This window comes from Ascaphus truei, chromosome 8, assembly GCF_040206685.1.
Source record: "Ascaphus truei isolate aAscTru1 chromosome 8, aAscTru1.hap1, whole genome shotgun sequence".
Classification (NCBI taxonomy): Eukaryota; Metazoa; Chordata; class Amphibia; order Anura; family Ascaphidae; genus Ascaphus; species Ascaphus truei.
In genome coordinates, this window is record NC_134490.1 from 102,546,179 (window position 1) to 102,571,132 (window position 24,954).

A 24,954-nucleotide genomic window follows, 5' to 3' on the forward strand; every position below is an offset into this window, starting at 1 on the left:
AATGGGTGAAAGATATAACCCAGATGAAAATGCCAAGTGAGTGAGAAAGCATTCCAGATCGTGGCTTGCGGGTCGTGCAATCTAGACACATACATCTGTACTTTTTTATTGACTGCCAATGCCAGGAGATCATAGTTACATAGTAGCTGAGGTTGAAAAAAGAAACTTTATCCTATATCTATACTTACTTATTGATCCAGAGGAAGGCAAACAAAAAACCCCAGTGACATATCATCCAATGATATCTCAAAAGGGGAAAAATAAATTCCTTCCTGACTCCATGAATTGGATTAATCCCTCAATCAACATCCTTCCCATGTATACTTATTTGGTATATCCCTGTATACCTTTCCTATCTAAAAAATTTTTTTTTTGAACAAATGTATCTGCCATCACAGTCTCCATGAGTAATGAATTCCACATTTTAACTGCCCTTACTGTAAAGAACCCTTTCCATTGTTACTGGTGAAATCTCCTTTCCTCCAACCTTAAGGGATGGCCCGAGTCCTTTGTACTGCCCGTGGGATGAATAGTTCTTTTGAAAGCTCCTTGTATTGTCCCCGAATATATTTGTATATAGTTATCATATCCCCTCTTAGTCGCCTCTTTTCTAATGTAAATAAATCTATTTTAGCTAGCCTCTCCTCATGAGTTAGATTGTCCATCCCCTTTATTAATTTGGTGGCTCTTCTCTGCACTCTCTCTAGTTCCATAATGTCTTTTTTTAGGATTGGTGCCCAAAAATGTACTCAATATTCAAGGTGTGGTCTTACTAAAGCTTTGTAAAGGGGCATAATTTGGTTTACTTCCCTTCCATCCATTGCTCTTTAATGCAAGATAAGATCTTGTTTGCCTTTGCAGCTACTGCATGACTTTGGGCACTATTGCTATGCCTGCTGTCTACAAGCACTCCTAAATCCTTCTCCATCAAGGATTTCCCCAATTTATCCACATGAAATGTTTAAGTCGCCAGTTTATTTTGCATCCTAAATGCATAACCTTACATTTATCTGTATTAAACCTCATCTGCCATTTACCTGCCCACGTTTCTAGTCTCTCCAAGTCCTTCTGGAGAGAAATTACATCCTGCTCTGATTCTACTACCTTACACAATTTAATATCAGCAAAGATGGATACTTTGCTTTCGATGCCAATCTCAAGGTCATTAATAAACAAGTTAAAAAGCAGGGGTCCCAGTACCGATCCCCGAGGTACTCCACTCACGACTTTAGCCCAACCTGAAAAAGTTCCATTTATGACAACCCTCTGTTGTCTATCCTTCAAAAGTTTTCAATCCAGGTGCATGCTGTACATTATTAAAGTACAATTTGCTTTATTTTGTACACCAACCTTTTGTGTGGAACCATATCAAAAGCCTTTGCAAAATCTAAGTAGACCACATCAACTGCATTACCCTGGTCTAAATTTGTACTTACCTCCTCCAAGAAACAAATAAGGTTAGTCTGGCATGATCTATCATTCATAAATCCATGCTGACTATTACTAATAATTTTGTTTTCCATTAGGAATTCCTGAATAATATCCTGTATTAAACCTTCAAGTAGTTTCCCCACTATTGAAGTCAGGCTTACAGGTCTGTAATTCCCCAGTTGTGATCTAGCTCCTTTTTAAATATAGGCACGACATCAGCTTTACGACAATCTTGTGGTACTGAGCCTGTGGAAATGGAGTCCTTGAATATTAAATATAATGGTTTGGCTATTACTGAGCTTAACTCCTTGAGAACTCTTGGATGTATGCCATCGGGGCCAGGTGCCTTATTTACTTTAATTTTTTTAAGCCGCTTATGAACTTCTTGCTCAGTTCACCAATTGTTCATTAATATGGAGGTTGTGGCTTCCTCCTGCGGCACTACTATTGAAATTGATTCTTCCCAGGTAAACACAGAGGCAAATAATTTGTATAATACCTCTGCTTTTTGCTCATCTCCAATAATCTGCCTGCCCATCTCACACTGAAAGGGTCCTATATTTTCTTTTCTAATCGACATCCAGTTAACCGTATTTCTGTATTCATTGTTTGAAAACTTCCTGGTTTACTTCCCATTCTATTGGGTTTATGGAATTCCTGCTGAGAAAGTCGGCCTCATCGTTTTTTGTCTCCTGAAAAGTAAGCTGCAGAGATGCATGGAATGGTTTCTTTCACCCAGTGCAGGATTGTGGAATCTTAATGGGGTAAACCTTAATGGGGAATGCCTCAGTGTGGTCTGCAGCCCTCGAATGGCATAGAATATGGCTTAAACCTCCAATACATTTGTCAAATCAAGAAAGAAGCATTCTGATCAGAGTCCCCAGATTACGTGATCTCGACAAATAATGTCCTGTCCGACTTGTATCGGTCTTCAGTACTGTCCAGTTCGGGGGAATCAAAGAGTTGCCCTGCCACAAGTTCTTGATTGTGGTGCACCACCGCAAACCAACTTGCTTTTGGTAATAACAGACTTTTGACATTTTAACTGCAATTTAGGTGTCCTCCGAAACTGAGAAAATATCTCTGCACTGGCCTGATATGAATGGTAGCCCAAGGTACCACGTCTAACAAAATTTAGGAGCCCTATTATGTACATAAACTGTGCCCTTGATGGTCTTGAGTTTTCGGAAAAGATGGACCTCTGTCCTAATTCTGCAGACCGTGGCGATTGAAAGTGACACCAGGCCTTCTCGGGTGTTGAATATGACTCAAAATAATTGAACAACTACAGCCAGAATGAGATTGCCCTTTGAGTTTAAGATCCATCTGTGGTTTTCCAAACCTCGCGCATTATACGCACTTTTCTGGCAACTTGTTCCAATGGAGCTTTAATCAGTCGGTCATCCAAGTATGGGACTACTAAAATGCCTTTCTGCCTTAGTAATGCTGCCACTACTGCCATGATCTTTGTGAAGGTTCTGCGTGCTTGTCGCCAGTCCAAAGGGAAGAGCTGGGACCTGGTAGTGTTGGCAATCTAGAGAAAATCTCAGGAATTTGCAGTGTGATTTTTCAAATTGGAATATAGATAGGCATCTTTTAAATCTAGAGAGACCAAAAACACTCCTTTTTCCATCACTGCTATGACTGCCCTAAAAGACCCCATCTTGAAGTGTTGAGAAAGCCATTGACCTCATTAAGATTTAGAATGGATCTGAATCCTCCGGATGTTTTCAGCATTAAAAAAAAGGACAGAATAAAATCCTATGCCTATGCCCGAGAAGGTAGAACTTGTGCTACAATTTGTTCAACCGAGGAATCTGTTGGGACCCAGCAATCCCACCAATCTGCAGCAGACCCGCATTATCACCTGGTCCGGGATCCAATGCCCTTTAGGAACTTTATGTTTTGATGGTCACCTGACTTAGGCTGTCTCGGGCAATTACAACCCCAGGGCTACTGTTGATTTGAATTCCAATTCTGATTATAGGATCCAGCTGGTTTATAGGATCATGACTCCTGGAAACTACGCCTTGGAGGCCTGACAAATTATGAAAATTTTAATCTCTCCTGTTGGAGAATCCACACGAATGGATTGCTCTAAAGGAACTGATAGAAATGGATGAAGTTACAATAAAACCAGCTGACAAGGGTAGCAACATCGTTCTACAAACAGAACGATATGTGGCAGAAACAAAAGGCTACTAAATGATCATAGCTGTCACAGACTTTTAGAGAAAGACCCTACACCCCTTTTCCTAGAAGAATTGACAAACATTCTTAAACAGGGCCATGAAAACAAGGTGATATCCACCTATGAGTTAGATTTCATGATGGTACACAATCCCAATATAGTCATGTTCTACAGTATTCCCAAAATCCACAAAAATCTAACAAACCAGCCCAGGAGACCAAAAGTTTCATGGATGGGTTTCCTCACTGAGAAAGCAAGCATCTACATTAATAAGGTATTGGGAAATGTTATTACATCTCTCCCTTCACACGTAAGAGATACATAGGATGTTTTGACCCGCCGGGACGATATCTGTATATATGAAGACACACTACTAGATAGTTTTGACGTTGAGTCTATGTACACGAGCATCAAACATGATGTGGGCCTGATTTCAGTCAAACATTTCCTATCCTCAAGGAGTATGGATTTCAGATTACATAACCAATTTATATGTGATCTTCTTGATTTTGTAGTCAAACAGAATTTTCTATCCAAGAGGAAAAAATTGTATCTACAGACTCAGGGTACAGCCATGGAAACTACATGTGCACCCACATATGCCAATCTTTATCTAGGCTGGTGGGAAGAGGTGAGCGTTTTCTCTGAGGCCATGCATCGGTATACTAAATATATCGATGTGTGGCTTCGGTACATAGATGACATTCTACTTCTATGGAAGGGCAGCAAGGAAAAACTAAATGAGTTCTTGGCACATCTGAATGCCAATGACCACAATCTTAGGCTCACCATGGAAGTTAGCAACACCACTATTAATTTTCTTGACCTCTCAATCAGCAAATCCACCGATGGATTACTAGCAACTCGCACATACAAGAAACCCACGACCACAAACAGTTATCTAATGGCCACTAGTCATCACCCTGAGTCTCTTATACAGGGAATTCCAACAGGACAATTCTTGCGAATAAGGAGAAACTGTTCCAATATTTTGGACTTTAAAAATCAAGCTAATTAAATGAATTACAACTTCCATGAAAGAGGATACAGAAAAGAAATATAAAACTGGCTTATCATAGGTTGCTAACTACACTAAGACATATGCTCTTAGCCAATAGACCAGAAAAAGAGGGCCCCAATGAAATAAGATATATAGCAACTTACAACACACACTGGAGGGACATTTATTCCATTCTAGGTAGACATTAGGTTCTCATCATTCGTGAGAATATGCCAAAAAAAAACTCCAGCATTGTTTGGTGTAGGTCCAAAAATCTGAAGAACCTTCTGGTTAATAGCCATTTCTCCAGAAAAAACACCACCACAAACATGGCTAGGGAAACAAACTAAAGGGTGTTACAAATGCCAAGCTTGTGATTCTGTAACTCCATGTAGAACATTCAACAAGTTGGACAACTCGCGCACCTTCCAGCTAAAACAATTTATAAATTGTAAAACGGTAGGAGTGATCTACCTTGCCACATGTGTATACAGCAAAAAGTATGTAGGTAAAATGCGAGGAGAATTCAGAAAACGCATCTAAGAACATCTGGGGTCTATACGCAATGCGGTACACACTTCATTGTCACGCCATGTACGCGAGAAACATCAAGGTTATAGAAACACCATTACCTTCCAAGGCATTGAACACATAGCACAACACATCAGAAAGGGTAACTGGGAAAGAATTATTCTACAAAAGGAGGCAAAGTGGATTTATACCCTTCACACCTGGTCTCCTAATGGACTTAATGAGGTATTCATGTATACCCCCTTCCAATAGACCACATAATGCCTCAATTGTCACATTCTATGTCTGTACATAATTCTCTTATGTAGAAAGCAACCGACTGCAGTTAATCCCCTAATGGTAAAACTCATGAAGTTAAACAAGACATGCTAATATCTCCTGGACATACTTTTGGTAATTTTTGGGGCAGTGTGCATTATTTACTATGATTAATGATGCTGGCGCACTATGAGCTTTAAGACTGGCTAAACCAAACAGAATAAGGATAGTACAAGTATTTGTCATGATCTGTGCAGGGCATTTAATGGACCATAAAATATACATCTAGTCGCATGAGTATGTGACAAGCGTCCCGCGGTTGCCTTGGCAACCTACACTGTATATAAAGGGATGGTCAGAAATGCTTGAAACGCCCACCCCGGAAGAAGTGGTGACTCAAAAGGCGAAACGCATGTCGGGTAATCATACCGGCAGCTTCAGTAAAAACTCCAGGAGTGCGGCTTGAGGGTCCACTGTTAACCGACACTGATCCGGTCTTCAGCTGTGAACTCCGCCAACTGACATAGTGAGTGTACAACACTTGCCTATTACATTGACTCTGATTGAATACGTTTTTAATTATCTGATGTACCTGAAACGTGGTACTTTATAGGGAAGACCTCCGTCTATATGTATACTCCGGATACTTTGGGGTTAACATAACTACACTAAAAATACAGTTTTACTGACAGTGAATATGCAACAAACGCCATAGTATCAACACTTGCATTATAGCAGTGAACGAATCGTATCCCCGCTGAAACATACTGCATGTTTGACTGGCAAACACTCCATTTCCACCCAGAGTGATTTGCGACAGGCAGCATCCCGAAGCAGAATGTACACACATCAGACTAATGATTTATAGCAACTGCCTGCTAATGAAGTATTTCTTGCTACAATACATACCTCTAACTCAGCACTGTGAACAAATAGCTCTTTGATCATCTTAATAGATAACAACAATCAATCATGGACATCTAACACTAGGGCATGACCAATTGACCTAATTGTTGCCACTGTATTTGTTACACTTCCCTTGCAGCAGGGAATGAATCCTAACCCTGCTGTAACACATCAGCATGCATGTCTGGCAAACACTTTATTATTGCTCGCAGAAGGTTCACACAACAGACTATTGAGATAAAGCAACCTCCCTACCATACAAACCTCTAACCCAGGCACTGTGAACAAACAGCCCATTGATCCTATCAATAGATAATAACAATCAATTAAGGACATGAAACACTTGAGCCTAGACATTTTGACTTAATTGTTGCCAGTGGATTCGTTTCACATGCATAGCTAGCCAGTACCTTCTCTAAACCAGCGAGGTACATTGCTGGGATATTTTTAATTTTATAACTGCGGATGGCTACTCTAATTTAGTTAGCTATATAAAGAGTAACTAACTATCCCCTTATAAAAGTGTTAACGCTCTTTTTGAGCCCTGTGATTTAAACAGGACTATGCTAGCCCTGTGACTACAACAGGGTTATGCAATACACAAGAAAACACCATGTGTGGCATTTCTTTTCCATTTAATTTAATTTTTAAGAAAATGCCTTTCTTTTAAAATTTATATTAAATAAAGCTATTTTTAATAATTCCAATTTTCAACCTTTTCTGGCTGTGCACCACAAAGGGGATTCTTTTTCTGAGTACCCCTGAGTACTTTAACATTTACATATCCTCTTCCCCGGTAGCACGCATGACCTTCGGTCCACTGTAATCAAGAATAATGTATTTGGGTTTGAGCGAGGTGTCTTTCCATGTGCCCAGGACATACTTGAAAACGAGAGGTAACTGTATTACTTCCTGGTAAAACATGTTATAAATAAATATAATATTCTCTCCTGTTGTGACAGAAAGTGACCTTTTCCTCCCATCCTCTTGGATATTATATCATCTAGTGCAACGGTGCGCAAACTGGGGGGAGCGCCTCTTGGTGGGCCGTAGGATTATTTAGCGGGGGGAGGGGGGCGCAGGCGGCGTGCCGGCAGACGCTGTGCGTGGGCGGTTGTACAAGCTCCGTGTTGCTTCTCTGCTCTGTTTGTTGCGGGGCTTTGCTGTGGGGGCGGGGCCTTGTTGCTTCTCTGCTGAGGGGACGGGCCTTGCTGTGGGGCGGGGCCTTGCTGCTTCTCTGCTCTGCTGAGGGGGCGGGGCCTTGCTGCTTCTCTGCTCTGCTGAGGGGGCGGGGCCTTGCTGCTTCACTGTGGGGCCTTCCCTGCACACAGTCAGTCCCACCTCCTCCTCCTGTCTGTTCCCCGCACACGGGGGACCGAAGAATGTGGAGTACTACCCCTCCAGGTGTGTGCGAGTGTGTGTGTGTGCACGTGCACGAGAGTGCGCGTGCAGTGTGCGAGAGTGCGTGCAGTGCGCGAGAGTGCGTGCAGTGCGTCAGAGAGTGCGTGCAGTGCGTCAGAGAGTGCGTGCAGTGCGTCAGAGAGTGCGTGCAGTGCGTCAGGATTAACATCTCCTAGACCTGTTGGAGAAGAAAGAAAAGAAGAAAAGAAAGAACGAAATACTCTCCGGGCCTTCTCTTCAAGCAACTGGACTTCTTCGCATCATGCTGATGAGGATCATTGCGTCGTGGGGCAATAGTTGGTGCCGCTGTTAAATGAGGAGGATGTATGTTCATCCCAGCAAAGGTAAGAAACACATTGATTGGATTTAATTGAATTGTTTTTATTTATTTTTTTAGGATTCCCATTGACAATCAATGTGTTTATTTATGCCCCTTTGAGACTATAGATAACAAGATTGACTATCAATATGTTTTTTGGCAAATGTTTTAACTTGCCCTTTCATTGTCATAGTGTGGGCATGGTTTACCACTGTGACAATCAATGAGTTTATTGGCAAATTACCTTTTTTATTTAAATGTAATGTACTTTATTTACTAGTTGCTTTTCATGTTTAGCTTTCCCATTCATTGCCATAGTGGCAATTCATACCCATATTGTGGGCATGGTTTGCCACTGCGACAATTAATAGGTACAGGGGGTGGGGGTAGTTGCCTCGGGGCAGGTGGTTAGGCCTCCTGAGTGGGTAGTGGCAGGGTTTAACCCTTTAACTACAATAACGGTTAGAAACTATGGTGATAAAGGGGTTACAGGCCAGTAGTTTTTTAGTTTATGTCGGTGCCCACTGAAGACAAGGATGGCGTTCATCCTGGGAGGATTAAGTACAACTTGTATTTACTATATGTTGGCTGGGTAATGTTTTTTTTTTTTACTCAAATTTTATTGAAGATCAATACATTTAACATGCATACCATTATATCACATATTTTGGGTTAAAAAGAATATCAGGGGTAACAGAAGGGACGGGAGGGTAATGTTACTTTTCTACATTCACTTTAATCTTACACTAACATCCTCTGTGCAGTCCTGTTCCATCACTACCCAATAAGATTGTCAATCAATCAGAGCTACCAAATAGCTGCTCTCAATATCTTGAGATAGTATGCACCTTTAACTATCAAAGCAGGATTGTGGCCAAACTCAACCGTTATATCTGATTGAGCCATCCAGGGCTGCCAAACGTTTTGTAATTTAGATAGCAAATATCGAACCAAAGTCCAGAAAACCAGTGCTACAGAACCTCTGAAGAATATAAAAATATATATATATACACGACTATTAAGGTTATGGTGGGTAAAAAAAGTGACTAAAACCCTCCACAGTAAAGCATAAAGCAACTGTAAATATTCCTGTATATTCATTTGCATGTCTTAGACAGGTCTGCAACCCTGTCTTTCACCATTATCACCCAGCAAACAGCACTTCCACTGCAGCAAGGGATTCTGGGAAATGACATGCAAATGAGCACACAGTGCCACCTTTTATCTCATGCTCACATTACATGAGCAACCCTTAGTCAATGCATGCTGCTTTAAACACAGCTTTTAAGCAAGGACTTGGGAGATGCAAAGTCAGTTAACCCACTCACAGACATGTTTCAACCTTGATGGGTATCATCAGTGTGAGGTTAGCTTGCTGACATTTGCTCATTTGATCGGATCTGCGGTGTGAACCATATCCCAGAAACTGTAAGTAGAGCTGGTACACTCAACTGTTAATCCTTCGGCAATGTATGTCCCTGCCTGGCAATTACCCCCTCTCTTCCACTTGCGTCTTTAGTGGGATCCGGTTCGTCTTTGATGGGGATCTGATCCATGGTGAGGTGCCACTTCAGCCTGAGTTGGAGCTGTATTACACCTAACGCGTTTCGTTGCGTCTATGCAACTTCGTCAGAGGCTAAGGCTGTCTTGGATCTGCCCATATTTCAAATCTAAAAAGGTCCAGCTGATGCTTATCAAGTAAAAATTAGCATCATGACAATTCGTGGTAGGTTAAGCCACAGTATGAGAATGTATAAGGTAATATCCAAAACAGCCTTAATGATGATGCACAACATGGATATATATATTAAAACACGCCATGAATCCGACACGAGGGAGATCGTGGGGTTCCAAGCAGCTGAGACGGAGATTGAGTATTGCACTCAAATGCATTTTACTATTCATTGTTTGAGAGTTTAACCATTGTGGATTTTAACGTTTTCATTAAATTGTTCAAGCAATATTTCACTAGGAGAGTGCGCCTTCTCTTTATTTTTTTCTCCCTTTCTTAGATTTTCATTGGGATTAGTTTTTCCCTGTGGAGAAGGCAGTCTGACATGTTCTCCACCCCACTTACACGGAGTAACCACTTAGGGTGTATAAAGCAAGTCACACTGTAGATAATAAATCCCAGAAGATAGGTGAACAACCTTGGTATTGGATAGTACTCACACTATATGAGAAATTCTTGACTCCTTTTGGCGTGCTTCCAGCAATGAAATAACAATTTGTGTGAATTCCAAGGTAGAGTCAGCAGTGCACAGCAACCCTGTAGGGTGAGCAGTACTGCACTAATATACACAGACAATTAAGAATCCTAGCGACAATTAAAACAACTATTTATTAAAAGGAACTATGCCAAGACCGGCAATGGCAAATACAAAGAACCGCAGGTCGTCTGGTACACAAAAATTGGAGCCCTACTTACAGACAGCAAGGCTTAAACTCGCAAGTCCTAGATAGAGATGGTCTCCCTGCCGGGTGATGTCTCTGCTCCGTTGCGGCTCAAACTCCAGACAGTCTCCAGACAGTCCCTGCGATGGTAGCCGGAACAGCTCCGGCCGTGGAGGCTGGTGTGCGGGGTCCACAGCTCTGCACCGCGTGTAGACACACGCCTCACTTCCTCCTCCGGAGCAACGGGAAATCTCTGTCGCTAGGATTCTTAATTGTCTGTGTATATTAGTGCAGTACTGCTCACCCTACAGTGTTGCGCTATGATTTTTGTTTGTTTGTGTTTTTTTCTTTGCATGGTCTGTCGAGCAAGTGTGCGGATCCCTTGAGGAGTACAGGACATTCCACTGACAATTTGGCGCCAGGTTTTTCTTTATTTTGTGTTATTCTGTTAGTACTGGCAGTATCACCGGGCAGCCATCCTTTATTAGAAGTTATTTTTAATATCACACTGTGTTTTACACTTTAGCGCTAGTTCACATTTTTTTTTTCACCAGTGCACAGCAACCGGAACAGGAAAAATGGAGCTCACCACATCAAGCAAATTAAAAACATTTTATTAATACAGATGACCGAGAGAGACAAAGCGCTTCCTAAGCGCGATACGTATCAGAGTTATCTGTTGCCCATCCATCCCTGATATCACCTATAATAATAAATTGTTTCTAATTTCCTTGATGTGCTGAGCTCCATTTTTGTGTTTCCAGTTGCTGTGCACTGCTGACTCTATCCTGGGATTCACACAAGTTTCACAATTTAGTGTCGGTATCATTGACCATGCTCGTTAAGTTCTCCATTTGGCATATAAACCAAATTCTGGTTCGGATTTTAGACACTAATGGGGTGTCTTTTTGTTTCCATAATGCTGCAATTTCATATCTCGTTGTAGTTGCAAAATGAGAAACAAGTTACTTTCAGCTCTGGATAAACCTTGTATTGGTTTGTTTAGAAGGAATAGCCAGGGGTCCATAGGAATGGTGAAGCCTAAAATCCTCTCTAGCCAATTTTTAATTTTCCTCCAGAGAGATGCAACTTGAGTGTAAGACCACAGCATATGTAACACGTCAGCCTGTTCTCCACAGTTTTTTGGACACCTTAGAGAATAGCCTGGAATAAATTAGGAAAGCTTTACAGGGCTACGATACCATCTCATTAAGACTTTGTATGCATTCTCCTTTAACGTGGTGCATATTAAGCTTAGCGGCTGACAAAAAGATCTCATCCCAGTCCTCCTTATCTAAAACTTCATCTAAATCAGACTCCCACTGGGTCATATATTGCATTTTGTGTGTACTGTATATTCTGTGCCTCAATATGTTACTTCTTTATACATCTGAGATGTGTGGCCACTTAGTTTGTGTCTCAAAGTTTGTTAGCGGGGGAAAGGGAAGGTGTTTATTGTAGAATGCTCGAAGCTGGAGGTATCAGAAGAATTCCGTATGGGGAAGATCCTTTTCTGTCCTAAGTTATTCAAATGTCTTAATATTTTTGTCAGTCCCCAAGTCTTTGAGCCTATGTCGCCCTTTCTGCTGCCAGATTGCAAAATCTTTACTGTTCAGATCAAGAGCAAAATCTGGATTATCCAAAAGGGGGGCCATTAACAATATTTTAGTAGTCAATGTGCATTTGAATTTGGTGGCCTCCAATATTTTTAATGAGTTGGTCATTGAGGACAGTGGGTTACAGATAGAATTTATTACCGATTTAAAGGTCTGAATTATTTTTCCCAGATCCAGGGGGAAGCAAGATTATTTTTCTAAGGCTACCCACCTTTTCAGGTTGGGATCAAAATGCCATTGCAAGGTTTGGCTAAATTGGGGCACTCTATAATATGATAACAAGGTACTGCTAATAATCCCGCCAATGTCGGTCTTTTAAAAACACGTCACCTAATACTTGGTGTCTTATAGTTCCAGATGAATTTGGTGATTAAGGATTGAAGGGAAAGAATATCCTTTAGTACAACCAGGATCTGAAAAAAGATATATAATGCGAGGGAGGATGTTCGTTTTGATACACTGTATCTTGCCTATCCATGAGATATTATTGGATGAGAAAAGAACGTATATTCCCTTTCATTTGGATGAAGTTCTCTCCATATATCTGTTAATTGTGTGTCCTTTAATCCCTTGAGTGTGGTTCTTTCCATCTTTTTTGTGTCATTTTGACTTTATACGTTAGGATTAAGCACTGTATTAAAGTCCCCTGCCAAAATCGTATATCCTTTCATTATACTCCCTAATACGTGAAATAAAGTGGTAAAATATTGGGGGTTAGATTAGTTCGGAGCATATACATTTGCTACTGTGAGAGGTTGGCCATATAATGAGCCTACTATTATCAAGAATCTACCATCTTTGTCCTTTTTAGTTTACTCCATTATAAAAGGAATTCAATTATGTAACAGGATTGCTTCCCATCTTTTTTTTTTTTTAAACTTTGGCTGATAGGAAATATTGTCTGTAATTTGTCAAAATATTTGGGAAAAATTAGTGCTACTACCGTAAAACGTGTTTCCTGTAATAAGATGAGATCTGTGCCTTTTCTTTTATAATCTGACATAGCTAATCTTTTGCAGGGACTGTTAAGACATTGGGCTCTTGAAGACCTGTTGCTTAAGTTAGCCTTTGAGGACACAGGACTGCAGTGAGAGCTCCTTGACTATCATGAATGCAAGTACCATCCCCACCCACCGCACCACATCACTCAGCCCACCCCCCCTCAAACCCCACACCCGCCTGCTCCCGTGTCTCCCCCACCCGATGCACCGCATCACTCGGCACACCATCTACCCGTCGCCTCCCACCGCCCAGCATCACTAAGCACACCACCTAACCGCCGCCTCTCCCCCACCAGCCACCACACATCAGTGAGACAATCCTGCACCGCCGCACTCACTACCCACCAGCTAACTCTCACCCCTGCGCACCGCCATCACTGAGCAGTCACCGCTCCACGCACTCAACACACACACACCTGTCGCCACACACACCTAAACACAAAATGTTGTTTATAAACAAGCCTTACAATAAACATGCAGTTTGATCATCCTACCTTTGCTGTCCATACTTATTGCCACCATCGACCACATGTGACTCGCCAATATAGTCATGAATGTCCATATTTCTGTAACATCCACTTCACATTTTTACATACATTTTGTAACCTAAATCTACATTGTACTGTGGTGAGTTTACAATAAATCTTTTGTATACAACAACATGATATGACGTTTTCATACATCTTTTTTTTCAACATTATTATACAATGTTTCCAAAAATAGTCAACCTATTGTTACCCTATTTATAACTAATACTACCTATTACGCATTTACATCCCGGGCAACGGCGGGTATATCACCAAGTCCCCAATACAAATGACTGCAATATGCAAGTGTTCTTCTAATCAAAGAAAGGAGACACAAAGCGTTATTACAGCAACTAATACCCAAGGCTCCCCTCCATACACCAGCAGAGAATATCCTATTGTAAGGAATGGTTCTGTTTATTTTTCTTGTTAGTAGAAGCAAATATCATAACTTTTTGCCCAGGAGCCAATAAGAAGACAACATCATGGGAAGTATAATGCTCCAGCTTCCAGGGAGGAACACTGGCATTTTAATTTTTTGGGAAACAGGTGTCCCTGAAGTGAAAAATAGCGTTCAGTGGGCTGAGTGATGTGGTGCGGTGGGTGGGGGAGACACGGGAGGCTGCGGTGTTTATTTATTTCAAAACTTATTTAACACACACATATACATACAGTACCCCACTCGCTCACAGCATGTACAAAGTGTGCGGTCATACAGGCCCGCGCACGGTCGCACACACTATAGAACGGCACTAAATGTGTATGTGTGATAACCAGTGAAATTGTGTATGTGTGTGTGTACATATATATACAGTGGTTGACAAATCACCAAAAAATCTACTCGCCACCTAGTACCAAACGTGTGCTGCTTGGGCCAATATTTACTCACCCGGGGGTTAAATCCACTCGCCCGGGGCGAGCAAATGTATAGGTTTGTCGAACACTGTATATATATATAAAAACACACATACACAGACACACATACACACAAACACACAAAATAGATCTAGCAATATACATAGATGCCATATCAAATATATTGGATAGCACCTTAGTACACTATTTAGCCAGTTTCATAATAGATGTAATTGGCCATTACTTATAATTTTAAGTATGTATTAAAATAATCAAATAGTTGCAAACACAGTACGAGTATGCATGAATGCAAGTTGTTTTTTGTCAAAATAAATAAAATCTATATATCTCTATAGATCTATATAATATAATGTGAGGATCCCTAGAGATCCAATATACCGGCACAGCATGAGAGATAATCACATAAAAGTGGTTTATTGGGTCCAAAATGCACACACATGCCCGTCGTTTCGGTCCCCAGGGGGACCTTCAGGGGTAACATGCCTATGGGAGCCACACATTTAAATGCCCAAAGGAAGTATGAATTCACAGTGAACAGGAAAGGGGTGGGGAAAGTGTTGCTAAGCAACATGGAGTGGTTATGTACATACACTTGCTTAGGGTAAAACAGGTATTGGCAGAGGACTGAGCTTAGGCAGATGTAGCATATAGAAATGGACAAATAAATAACTAAATAGTTAGTCTGTTAATATATATGTGTGGACATAAAAAATGGCCGCTCACAACATCAAAAAAGAAACAACAGAGCTAAGTAGGAAACACCAAGGCATCAGACATGCTCTCTCACATTAATAAATGCAACATATCATAAGGGATGGAACAGATCATAAAGGAATCCATCAAAGAAACTCACAGTAATAAATGCAGTTCCCAGGCAAATAGTCTTACAAGGAACACTAAGGTGCTACTGGCCATGAATATCCAGTTATTGTATGCCAGGGTGTAGCAGTATTCACAGGACTAGCAGGTATATGTGATGCCAAACTGTCTGAACTATGATATACTGTGTATAAGTCATTGGTTGTGTAAAACAAATAGAGCGCTGCCAATGTTACTAAGGCCTCGTTCAGGGTGCTGGCTTCAGAGGGAGGGCGTGCTGACGTGCGTGCTGCCGTGAGCAACAAAGTATTCAATTTGAATACTTGTTGTCAGGGTAGCAACCGCCCTGTCTCCGAGGCCAGGAGTTGCCGCTGACTACAGCTTCAGTAAACGAAAATTTCGTTTTTTGGAGCTGAAGCAGCGTCACAGGGACCAAGGCAGCCAATGAAATCATTCTTCAGAATGATTTCATGACTGCAACTTGGATACTTACCCTGCCGTCTGTAACCCCGCCCCCTCCCCAACGCTGAAAAGTCTGCTGCTGGGGGATAATCACATGTCGCCCAGCAAACTGCAGCACTGCCTCCCTCACGCCCTCCCTCCGAGTCCTCAGCTGGCACCCTGAATGAGCCCTAACACAGAACTGGATAAGCGCAAGATAAGTGCACGTGGTAAATAAATATATAAATAGCAGTCAAACAATATATGTATGCCCTGAAAATGCCTAATGATAGATAGTGGGGATCAAGCTGGGATTGCCACCAATCAGCAGGATGTCCATTTTTATATGTAATATACACAACATGCAATTTAGACTGGCATGGGTCAGGACTGACTGCTAAGGGTTAAACACAATAAAATAGCTATAAAACGATATGCACGATCACAGATCGTAATGTTATACACAGACCTATTGAGGAGTATGGATCAGCATCAATACAAAAGATATTTTGGCATTAATAGTACTTATAGTAAGTATACAGATCAAGCAGCCAGGACCCCTCCAATATCAGTCCCAGTTTACTTTACAGCCAAAAAGGCTACAATGCACCCTGAACCTGGTCAACAGTCCAGAGGGAAATGGTTCCAAAGTGTAAGCAGCGTACATAGAAAACATGCCAGACCGAGCTCATCATTTAATCCAAAGGGCGCTCTGGTTTCAAGATGACAAATCCAGTGAGCTTCCCGCTGTAGTAACAACATATCAGTTTCCACGTCTATTCGAGCGTAAGACACAGTCAATTGGCACGAACCTAAATGACGACATATGGTGTCCAAATTCCACAAAATGTCTGGCCACTGGTTGCTGCTTAAGATCCGGACGTAACGATGTTCCCTGTGGGGCTAACTTGATGGGTGACCTGTGTTAAGCTCTCTGCTCCAAGTTTCTTGTTTGTCTTACCAATGTATATTAGATCACAGGGACAGCTGGTAAGGTGCACCACAAAAAAAGAAGTCTATGTTTAATTACAATCCTAGCTCCAGTGTGCGGCTGCTTGAATGATGCTACCCCTTTAGAGGGTCCCCCCTGGGGACCGAAACATCAGGCAAGTGTGCATTTTGGATCCAATAAACCACTTTTATGTGATTATCTCTTGTGCTGGGCCAGTATATTGGATCTCTAGGGATCCTCACTGACTAACTATTTACCCTTTACACCACACTTGCCTCTGCAGAGGGTTTCTTTCCGTGTGTGCTGCCATTCTCTCTCGCTCTCTCACTACGTTCACCAGTGCCATCGCTAGTTCATTTCAGGTGCATTTGCTTTGGATTTACAGCTGACATGGGTTACAACTGATGCACTTTAGAGGCGATCGGATTGGCTATTAGAGGCCATTTAAAGTCACCGGCAGCCCCATCACGTGTACTCCTGATGAAGCACGCAGTGCGACACGCGTAGAGATCACAAGGGGCTGCTATGGGAGTTACCACTGGTGTAGCGGTAGTAGAGAGGAATACACAGCTGATGGAGTTTCACGGGTAACACACGTTTGTAACACATCATCTCTTCCTTCGGCTGCACTCACAACTTGCTCCATTCAAAGCCAGTTGTAAGTTTCATTATATATATTTTGTTATATGTCATATTTCGTTTTATTGTCATGTAATTTTACCATTGATATGTAATATACTGTCCTGTTGTGGGAGATTTTTTAAATACACATCCATATACTGCATCTCCGTGCGCTTTCCGTTTCTTTTCGTTTTTGCTGCTTCGTAAGCTCCCTCAGGGGCGCTCATGTTTTTAGGAGATTGTGGAGTTCTCCTGCGGACGGCAGCAGGAGACTTGCAGTTCAGCACAGACATATGTGACAGCACGAGCGCGGATATCTATACACATTTCCTTTATGTAAAAATAAATCAATATAGAAATTTAGCGGGATTGCTGATTGAACATTTGAGACCAAATGTTAAAAATAATGTCTATCCTCTATATTTAAACAAAAGGGTAGATGATGGTGATACTCAGAATTATGCAGAATCACGCAGTGCAGAATGCTAATTTTCTGTTTAAAGATGTAAATATACAAAAATAATAGAAATAGTAAATAAAAAGATAGTGTTGAGTTATTACTGTAGTTTGGCGGTTATTGGTAGAAGAGATGGTTAAGCCGAGGCGATTTATGATAGAGGAGCTCTATATGTCCATCATCACTACACTTTGCTGGGGGGGACGGTGGGGGATTAAGAATTGGGATAAACATGAACTGCTGCTTTACATTTGAAAACTACACAAACACTTTTCACTCACAAATTAAATACCCTCCGTAAAACACATTAACTTCGCAATGTTCATCTAGTTTTACAAGATAGGGAGAAGTTCGGCATTTCACAATCACATTGCTCTGAAGTGTACTGAATGACACAGAGCCCCAGCTATGTGTTGTGCTGCGATGTGCTTGAGACCTTCGGGTTCTGAGGGAGTTTACCTGAATCTGGCAGTAAACACCACAGGGAAAAGGAAAACAATATATAGGCGTACATTTGGGGAAAATGCAGGTTATAACGGATTGCTTCACGAGAAGAATGCTATATACCAGAAGTATGCATCATGCCAGATTCCCTCATCTTTGTTTTATTTCCAGTTTCATTAAAACAGCAGTTCATGCTCCAGTATTCAGCAATGTAGTAACAGTAACAGTATTCAGCAATGTAGTAACAGTATTCAGCAATGTAGTAACAGTAACAGTATTCAGCAATGTAGTAACAGTATTCAGCAATGTAGTAACAGTAACAGTATTCAGCAATGTAAAAACAGCATTACACCCTAGACCCAGAATCCTGTTGGGGTAGATCTCACACCATTTCTAAATAGACCAGTAGGAATCTGTTTTATGCCAAATAATAATAGTAACATTATTTCATATAGCGCTTTTCTCCCAATGGGACACAAAGTGATCCATAATTACAGTATTATTAGTGTGCGGTACGCAGCAAATAGGATTTTTACAGACACAGGTCCCTGCCCCGTAGAGCTTACAATCTATGTTTTTGGTGCCCGAGGCACAGGGAGATAGTGACTTGCCCAAGGAGCGGACGAATTGAACCAGGTTCCCCTGATTCACCCTCAGTGTCGTTGCTTACAGAGTCTGTGTCTTCACTCACTGAGCCGCTCCTTTTCCCTTCTTGTTAAGGACGGTTATGCCTTGTGTTATCCTACAGTTGATTTTTTCTGATTTTGGGCTGATTCACCCTAACTGCAGGCTTAATATTTACTTAACAAAATGCAAAAAAGTTAAAAGTATTGACACATCCTCTATACCTTGATCCCCACTGCTCCGTGCACCTAACCCGCGGGGCACACCTATCAGCTTTCTCCCTCTTGCATACGCACTTATCATTAACCCTCCTACTGTCAGTGTAAATTCTCCCTTCATACAACTTAGATTATAAACTCAATCGGGAAGGAACTCATTTTACTAATGTTTACTTTTATGTTTGAAGCGCATACTCCTATTATGTCTCATTGGGTTTGTGTCCATTACTGCTGTGACGTACTATGTACATTGATGGCACTATGTAAATAAAGGTATAATTAACATTTCAATTGAGCAATTGTATACTAGTTTGTAGTCCATGCCCATAGACTATAAGCTGTACTGACAAAAGACATTCCATATGATGCTCCTAACCCTGTATCATATATTACCATAACCCCAGACATCACGTATGTGTATACTGTAATGTGCGGTACACATAACCAAGCAATTATAACCTGTATATATTTCTTACCCTTCTTATTGAAGCCTCTGCATTGACATGATTCTCCGGATGGACCCATTTTGAGGATGGTAGGCCAAGACCTGAATAAGCATGGCTCCCGTTAGGATACTGCCAGATAATTGGATAAAGTCCCAGTTGGTTATACGAAGCTGGGGTGTGCGCTTGGCCAATAAGATGAGGTGGCTGGTGCTGTAACATTTGCTGTTGCTGCTGATGCGCAAGTGCCAAGTGGCTAAGGCTACTGGCATGTGCAGTGTCTAGCTGCGGAAGGCCACCTAACAAGGAGGCCGGAGGCATACCGGGCAGCACAGCAGGAAGCAGGTGAGGGTGATGCACCGAATGGTGGGATGTGCTTCCAAGAGGGTGAGTATTAAGAGCAGGCATTGGTGCATGGTTTGATGAGGACGTTAGCAAATGAGGGTTTGCTGTTAGTGCTGCGGGGTGACTGTTTGGAGGTAAACATGTTCTATGGGCCGGAGAATGAAGGGGATAATTGTGCTGGTGCAAGTAGTGAGAGATGCGATTAGCTGTAGTCTCTGGCCCAACAAGTGCTGGGTCCCTATAAACTGTAAAATGCTCATTCTTGTCTATGATAAGAGGACTTTTAGTAGATTCAATGGCACTCACTCGTCCTGCCACTGGATGGAAGCTAGACCTGTGCAGATCAGAATCCATCTTGTTTGCTAACCTTACAATTTGACAATTGTGGTAAGTCCCCGTATGTTTCATCGTATCAGGGGAATGGACACACCGAGACTTTAAAACATCTGGAGAAGCATTGAATTTAATTTTACTAGAAGATTCTAAAATATGTGATTTGGCCTTAAGAGCATCCATGGTATTTTTCTGAAGTCGCTTCTGCTCATCTGTAAGGGAAGTGCTACCTATGACAGAGCAGTGGTATATTTTCTCTCTCGGAGTCTCTTTTGTAGACTGGGTTGTTTTTAACAACCCTGATAGTGCCAGGTCTGCTTTATTGTTAACATAGTCATTCCAGCTCTGCTCCGAACCTTTCTTCTTTGTATCTGAAAAATTTGTATTGCCAAATGAGGGTTTCCAGTCACTGCTGTGTAACTCCGGCTTCGGAGCCGTTTGCAGACTGAAGGTACTTGCATTGTTTTCCTGGGTTGCTTTATTTGAATAGTTTTCATTACTTAAGTCAATAGCATTTTCTGGCGTGGGAGGCCTAGGGATAAGCTTCTTATGGAGTAACAATTCTATAGTGTTGTTCTTCTCCACCACATTATCTTTAAGATGTGGATCATTGGAATTCTGGTCATAAAGTGCTGTCTGTTCAGATAGAAGAAACTGAATTTTTTCTTCCTGCAGCTGTAAGTCAGCTGACTTGATCCTTTCTACTTCTTGATGCGATTCCTGTAATTCATCCCAGGGAGATTGCCTATCTATTAGTGTCAGTTCATCAGCCACTTCGCTACTTTGGGATTTTCCTGCATCTCCATTTATTTTTGAAGTGTTCTTGCTTTTCAACTCAGAATTTTGCTCAGAGGAAGAATCTGTTATCCTTTTATTTGAATTTTCTGAGTCACTACTTTCAGAGTAGTCTGAAATATTGTCTGTACGCAGCCTTTTCAGAATTAATTTATTTTCACCTTCCTCTGGTTTCCTTCTTTTGCTGTGACCAGGTTTGTTCTTTTTTAGGTTTTCTGCAAAGAGAAAGACAGAAATAATAATGGACATGTTTAATCAGATGGCAAAACTACATTTTGAAATAACCTAGTACGTTGTTGGGTTCAATATGTAGGATAACAGTCTTCAATTACTGTGGGATATTTTATACTGATGACACAAAGATTTGTAAAAGAGTTGAAAGTACTGTACTATGAAGTTGACATTATTAGGTATGATTAAGTAACAATCAGCTTCAGAATACAACATCCATGGCACTGTACTGACCCCCTAGGATGGTAGGGGGGTAACCAGGCTCTCAAATAAAGATTTAAGCCTGTTTGGTTACCCTTGATCCGTAATAAGGGTTCAAGAAGAGTCAGCTCTTGACTTGAGCCCAGTACTGTGTAATGCATAAAATGTATTGTGCGACAATAAAGTATTTGATGCGTTTTTACCTTTCCAGGAGGGCCAGCAAGCAGAGATTGCTGTGGTATGTGTTTCAAGGGTTTGTTTTGTGGAGAAAGTGTTGTCAGAATGTGCCTAGGTAGCTGGGGTCCAGAGTTGCTGGATACCCCAAAAATGTACCCGGAAATCATGAGTGATTTCTGGATACATGTAAGCACATTGTACCGGCAACACCTCACCTTGAAAACGCTTTCGCAACTCACCACTAGGGTTTCCCTGCTTCAGCACAGACCAGAAAGGTAAAAGGGGCATACCCCATTTAACTCAGTAAATGCCCAGGATACCCAGAACCTATAGAGGGTTCATGGGTTGGTTCCCTGCTTCAGCACAGCCCAGAAAGGTAAATGGGGCATAGGTATGCAAAGTGTCCCTGTAACTATAAGGGGTCCCTAGGTTAAGGGGATACCCAGTTACTGCCCAGGTCACCCAGAACATATATAGGGGTTCATGGGTTGGTTCCCTGCTTCAGCACAGCCAGAAAGGTAAAATGAAGAACAGGGATGAAAAGTGTTCCTGTAGCTGCGGGGATCCCTAGGTACCATAGGGGTACCCCGCTTCATGCCAAGGTGTCCCAGAACCTGTATTGGGTTTTTGAACTATGAAAGTCCCCTGTATAGTATAGAAAAACCTGACCTGGTTAGGGGCTTTTGGGGTTCCATGTGTTGTAGAAACTCCAGATTTTGGAAGAGTAAGTTTTAGGTGGGATATTTGGGCGAAAATGTATTCCTTTTGTTTGCAGGAGTTCGGGGGGGCCAGCTACTGGTAGTCCCGATTCTCCCCAGTGTGCAGGCACTATTTGTGGGTTTGCGGGGTGAATCACATTGGAGCTGCTCCTGATTTTCGAGCCCAGATATTCACAACTAACTTCCCACAAGTATATAAGGTTCCCAAGGTTTGTACTTTATTAAAGTATGGTTTATAGGGTGTTATACTGTATGTATAAAAATCCATGCAGTCAGTCTAAGCATTTGCATAGGAGCCAGGATGTCCGTCTAGCCATCTAGATTTGAAGGGGATCCAGGATGTCAGAGGTGGAGAGCCATTTTTGTTCTGTCAGACTTGGAGGAGCCTGTCACCGTGGGTGGCATTGAGGGAACCAGGGACAGAGGTGCCAAGGTGCACATGCCCCCTGGTTCATTCAGATTTCCAGCTAACCCTGCTTTTTCTACCAGCTGGTCTCTGATTGGCTGCTGAGAAAGTTCTCACGCTTCTGATGGGGCTGTAGTATTTTGTGAATGAAGTCAAAATATATAAGAATCCATGCACCCATCAGATTTGAGTCTCCAGTTTCAACTCTCCAGTAAGAAAGAGGACATTGCGGGCTAAGTCCCGGTGAGGGGGAAATCCTTATTTAGATTCCCTGCACCTAGGGAGTCTATTGTTTTATCCCAGTTCCCAAGTGTGTCATTTTGCCTGTTGAATGTGTTCCACTGTGTGTATGCCTATTTAAGTGAATAAACTACAATTTATTTAATTACCTGTTTTGCTCAATGAATGATCCTGGCATAAAAAGGTGTAAACTGCCTGGTCTCCCGTGACACCCCCAAGGAGTTTATATATAACTTAAAATAGGCAGTTCAAGTGGCAGCAGTGCACTGGTTAAAGTGACATTTTACCCTAGCTCAATACTGATGAGTCAAGGCAGGACCGAGATAAAACTACAATTCCCCCATCCCTCTCAGGATAACAGTACAGCAAGGCAAATTCAGCTCCCTGACATATTATGGCTTAAATTTACTCTTCATAGAAAAGAAAAACCTAGGCACAAAACACATTAGCCATTCATATGGTCGCCATCAACAACATCCCAAATAGATGAACACAGTGGAACGGCTAAATTTGCTGTTAATTGTAAATACCTGCTCTACTGGTATTATCATATCTTTCTTCTTTAATTCGATCTTCATCAGGCATGCTGCTGTCCGATCCCTTCCTTTTGTTTAAACGGGCATTTCGCTGATGCTGCTTGGATGCAGAGGTTTGAGTGTTCATCGCTGGGCTAGGACTATTAGCTTGTGCACGTGTGTAATGACCCTACAAATAACATAATTACAATTGAAAACATTATCCAACTAATGAAGGGTTGACCATAATAATCCTATCAATTAACTACCAGAGCAAATAACAGCTTAAATTATATAGACATATGTAGTCTACCACCTTAAAGCAGTATCAGAACATATCAAACGTGATATAAAATCCAGAAACCTCAAACAAAATATAGGACAATAAAAAAAAATAAGCCAAGCCAAATACATACATGAATTGTGTTGCTATTCTGGTTGGAGCGAGACCTACGGCGAGATGCGATTCCAATATTTTCACCTTTCAACAAAGAGTAAACAACATCATCTAGAAATGTCATCTGAACCATAGAAGGGTCAACATTCTGCGGCTCTAGTACCTGGTTTAAAAATAAAAAATAAAATAATAAATAAAAAATAAAATTCAGTATTTGCAAAAACATGGTCCCTGCACCTATGCCTTCTCAGATTTTGGTGTAAAATAAAAATACAGCAGGGCCCCGCTTCACGGCGCTCCTCTTTTTGGCGCTCTGCTGATACGGCGGTGCCGAGAAGGGGGCCGCCATGTCGCCGTAGGCGCAGAACGGGCCGGCCCGGGGACGCGCATTCACGGAATGGAGGGGTTTTCTTCTGTTGCGCATGCGCAGGATGGCGCATTGCCGGTCTGCGCATGCGCACCTAACCAAAATCGCCGGTTCAACTTTCTGGCGATTTTCGCTTTCCGGCGGGTCCTCAGAACGGAACCCGCCATATAAGTGGGGCCCTCCTGTATAAAAAAAATAAATAAAAGCAATTTGCTATGCATTTATTCACACACATTCATACTAGATTGTAAGCTCTTCTGCGCAGGGACTCATTTGCCTAAATGTTACTTATATGTCTGAATCACGTCTTCCCTTTATGTGTTATTTATATTATCTGTTATTTATATGATTGTCACGTGTACAGCTCAACCCCGTTATAGCCCGATCCGCACACACTCACAGCACACTGCACACACTCACAACTCGCTACCTTTGGTGTCAGCTGCTGGGGAATCGGAGCGGGGAGGGGGGGAGGGTAATCGGAGCGCGGCTGGCGGGGGGGATCGGAGCGGGGCTGGCGGGGGGGATCGGAGCGGGGCTGGCGGGGGGGATCGGAGCGGGGCTGGCGGGGGGGATCGGAGCGGGGCTGGCGGGGGGGATCGGAGCGGGCTGGCGGGGGGGATCGGAGCGGGCTGGCGGGGGGGATCGGAGCGGGGCTGGCGGGGGGGGATCAGAGCGGGGCTGGCGGGGGGGATCAGAGCGGGGCTGGCAGGGGGGATCGGAGCGGGGCTGGCGGGGGGGATCGGAGCGGGGCTGGC

General features: G+C 42.2%; 1 protein-coding gene across 2 annotated transcripts in view; it reads right to left on the bottom strand.

The window, feature by feature from the left end:
* JMJD1C (jumonji domain containing 1C) overlaps positions 1 to 24,954 on the bottom strand; it is a 1,023,975-nt gene that overhangs the window by 79,853 nt on the left and 919,168 nt on the right. For both annotated transcript variants that reach the window (XM_075612982.1, XM_075612983.1), the window contains 3 exons: positions 23,849 to 23,992; positions 23,448 to 23,622; positions 19,504 to 21,158 (listed from right to left, as the gene is read on the bottom strand). In XM_075612982.1, the coding sequence (XP_075469097.1) occupies positions 19,504 to 21,158; positions 23,448 to 23,622; positions 23,849 to 23,992 (1,974 nt within the window). The remainder of the gene's footprint in view (positions 1 to 19,503; positions 21,159 to 23,447; positions 23,623 to 23,848; positions 23,993 to 24,954) is intronic.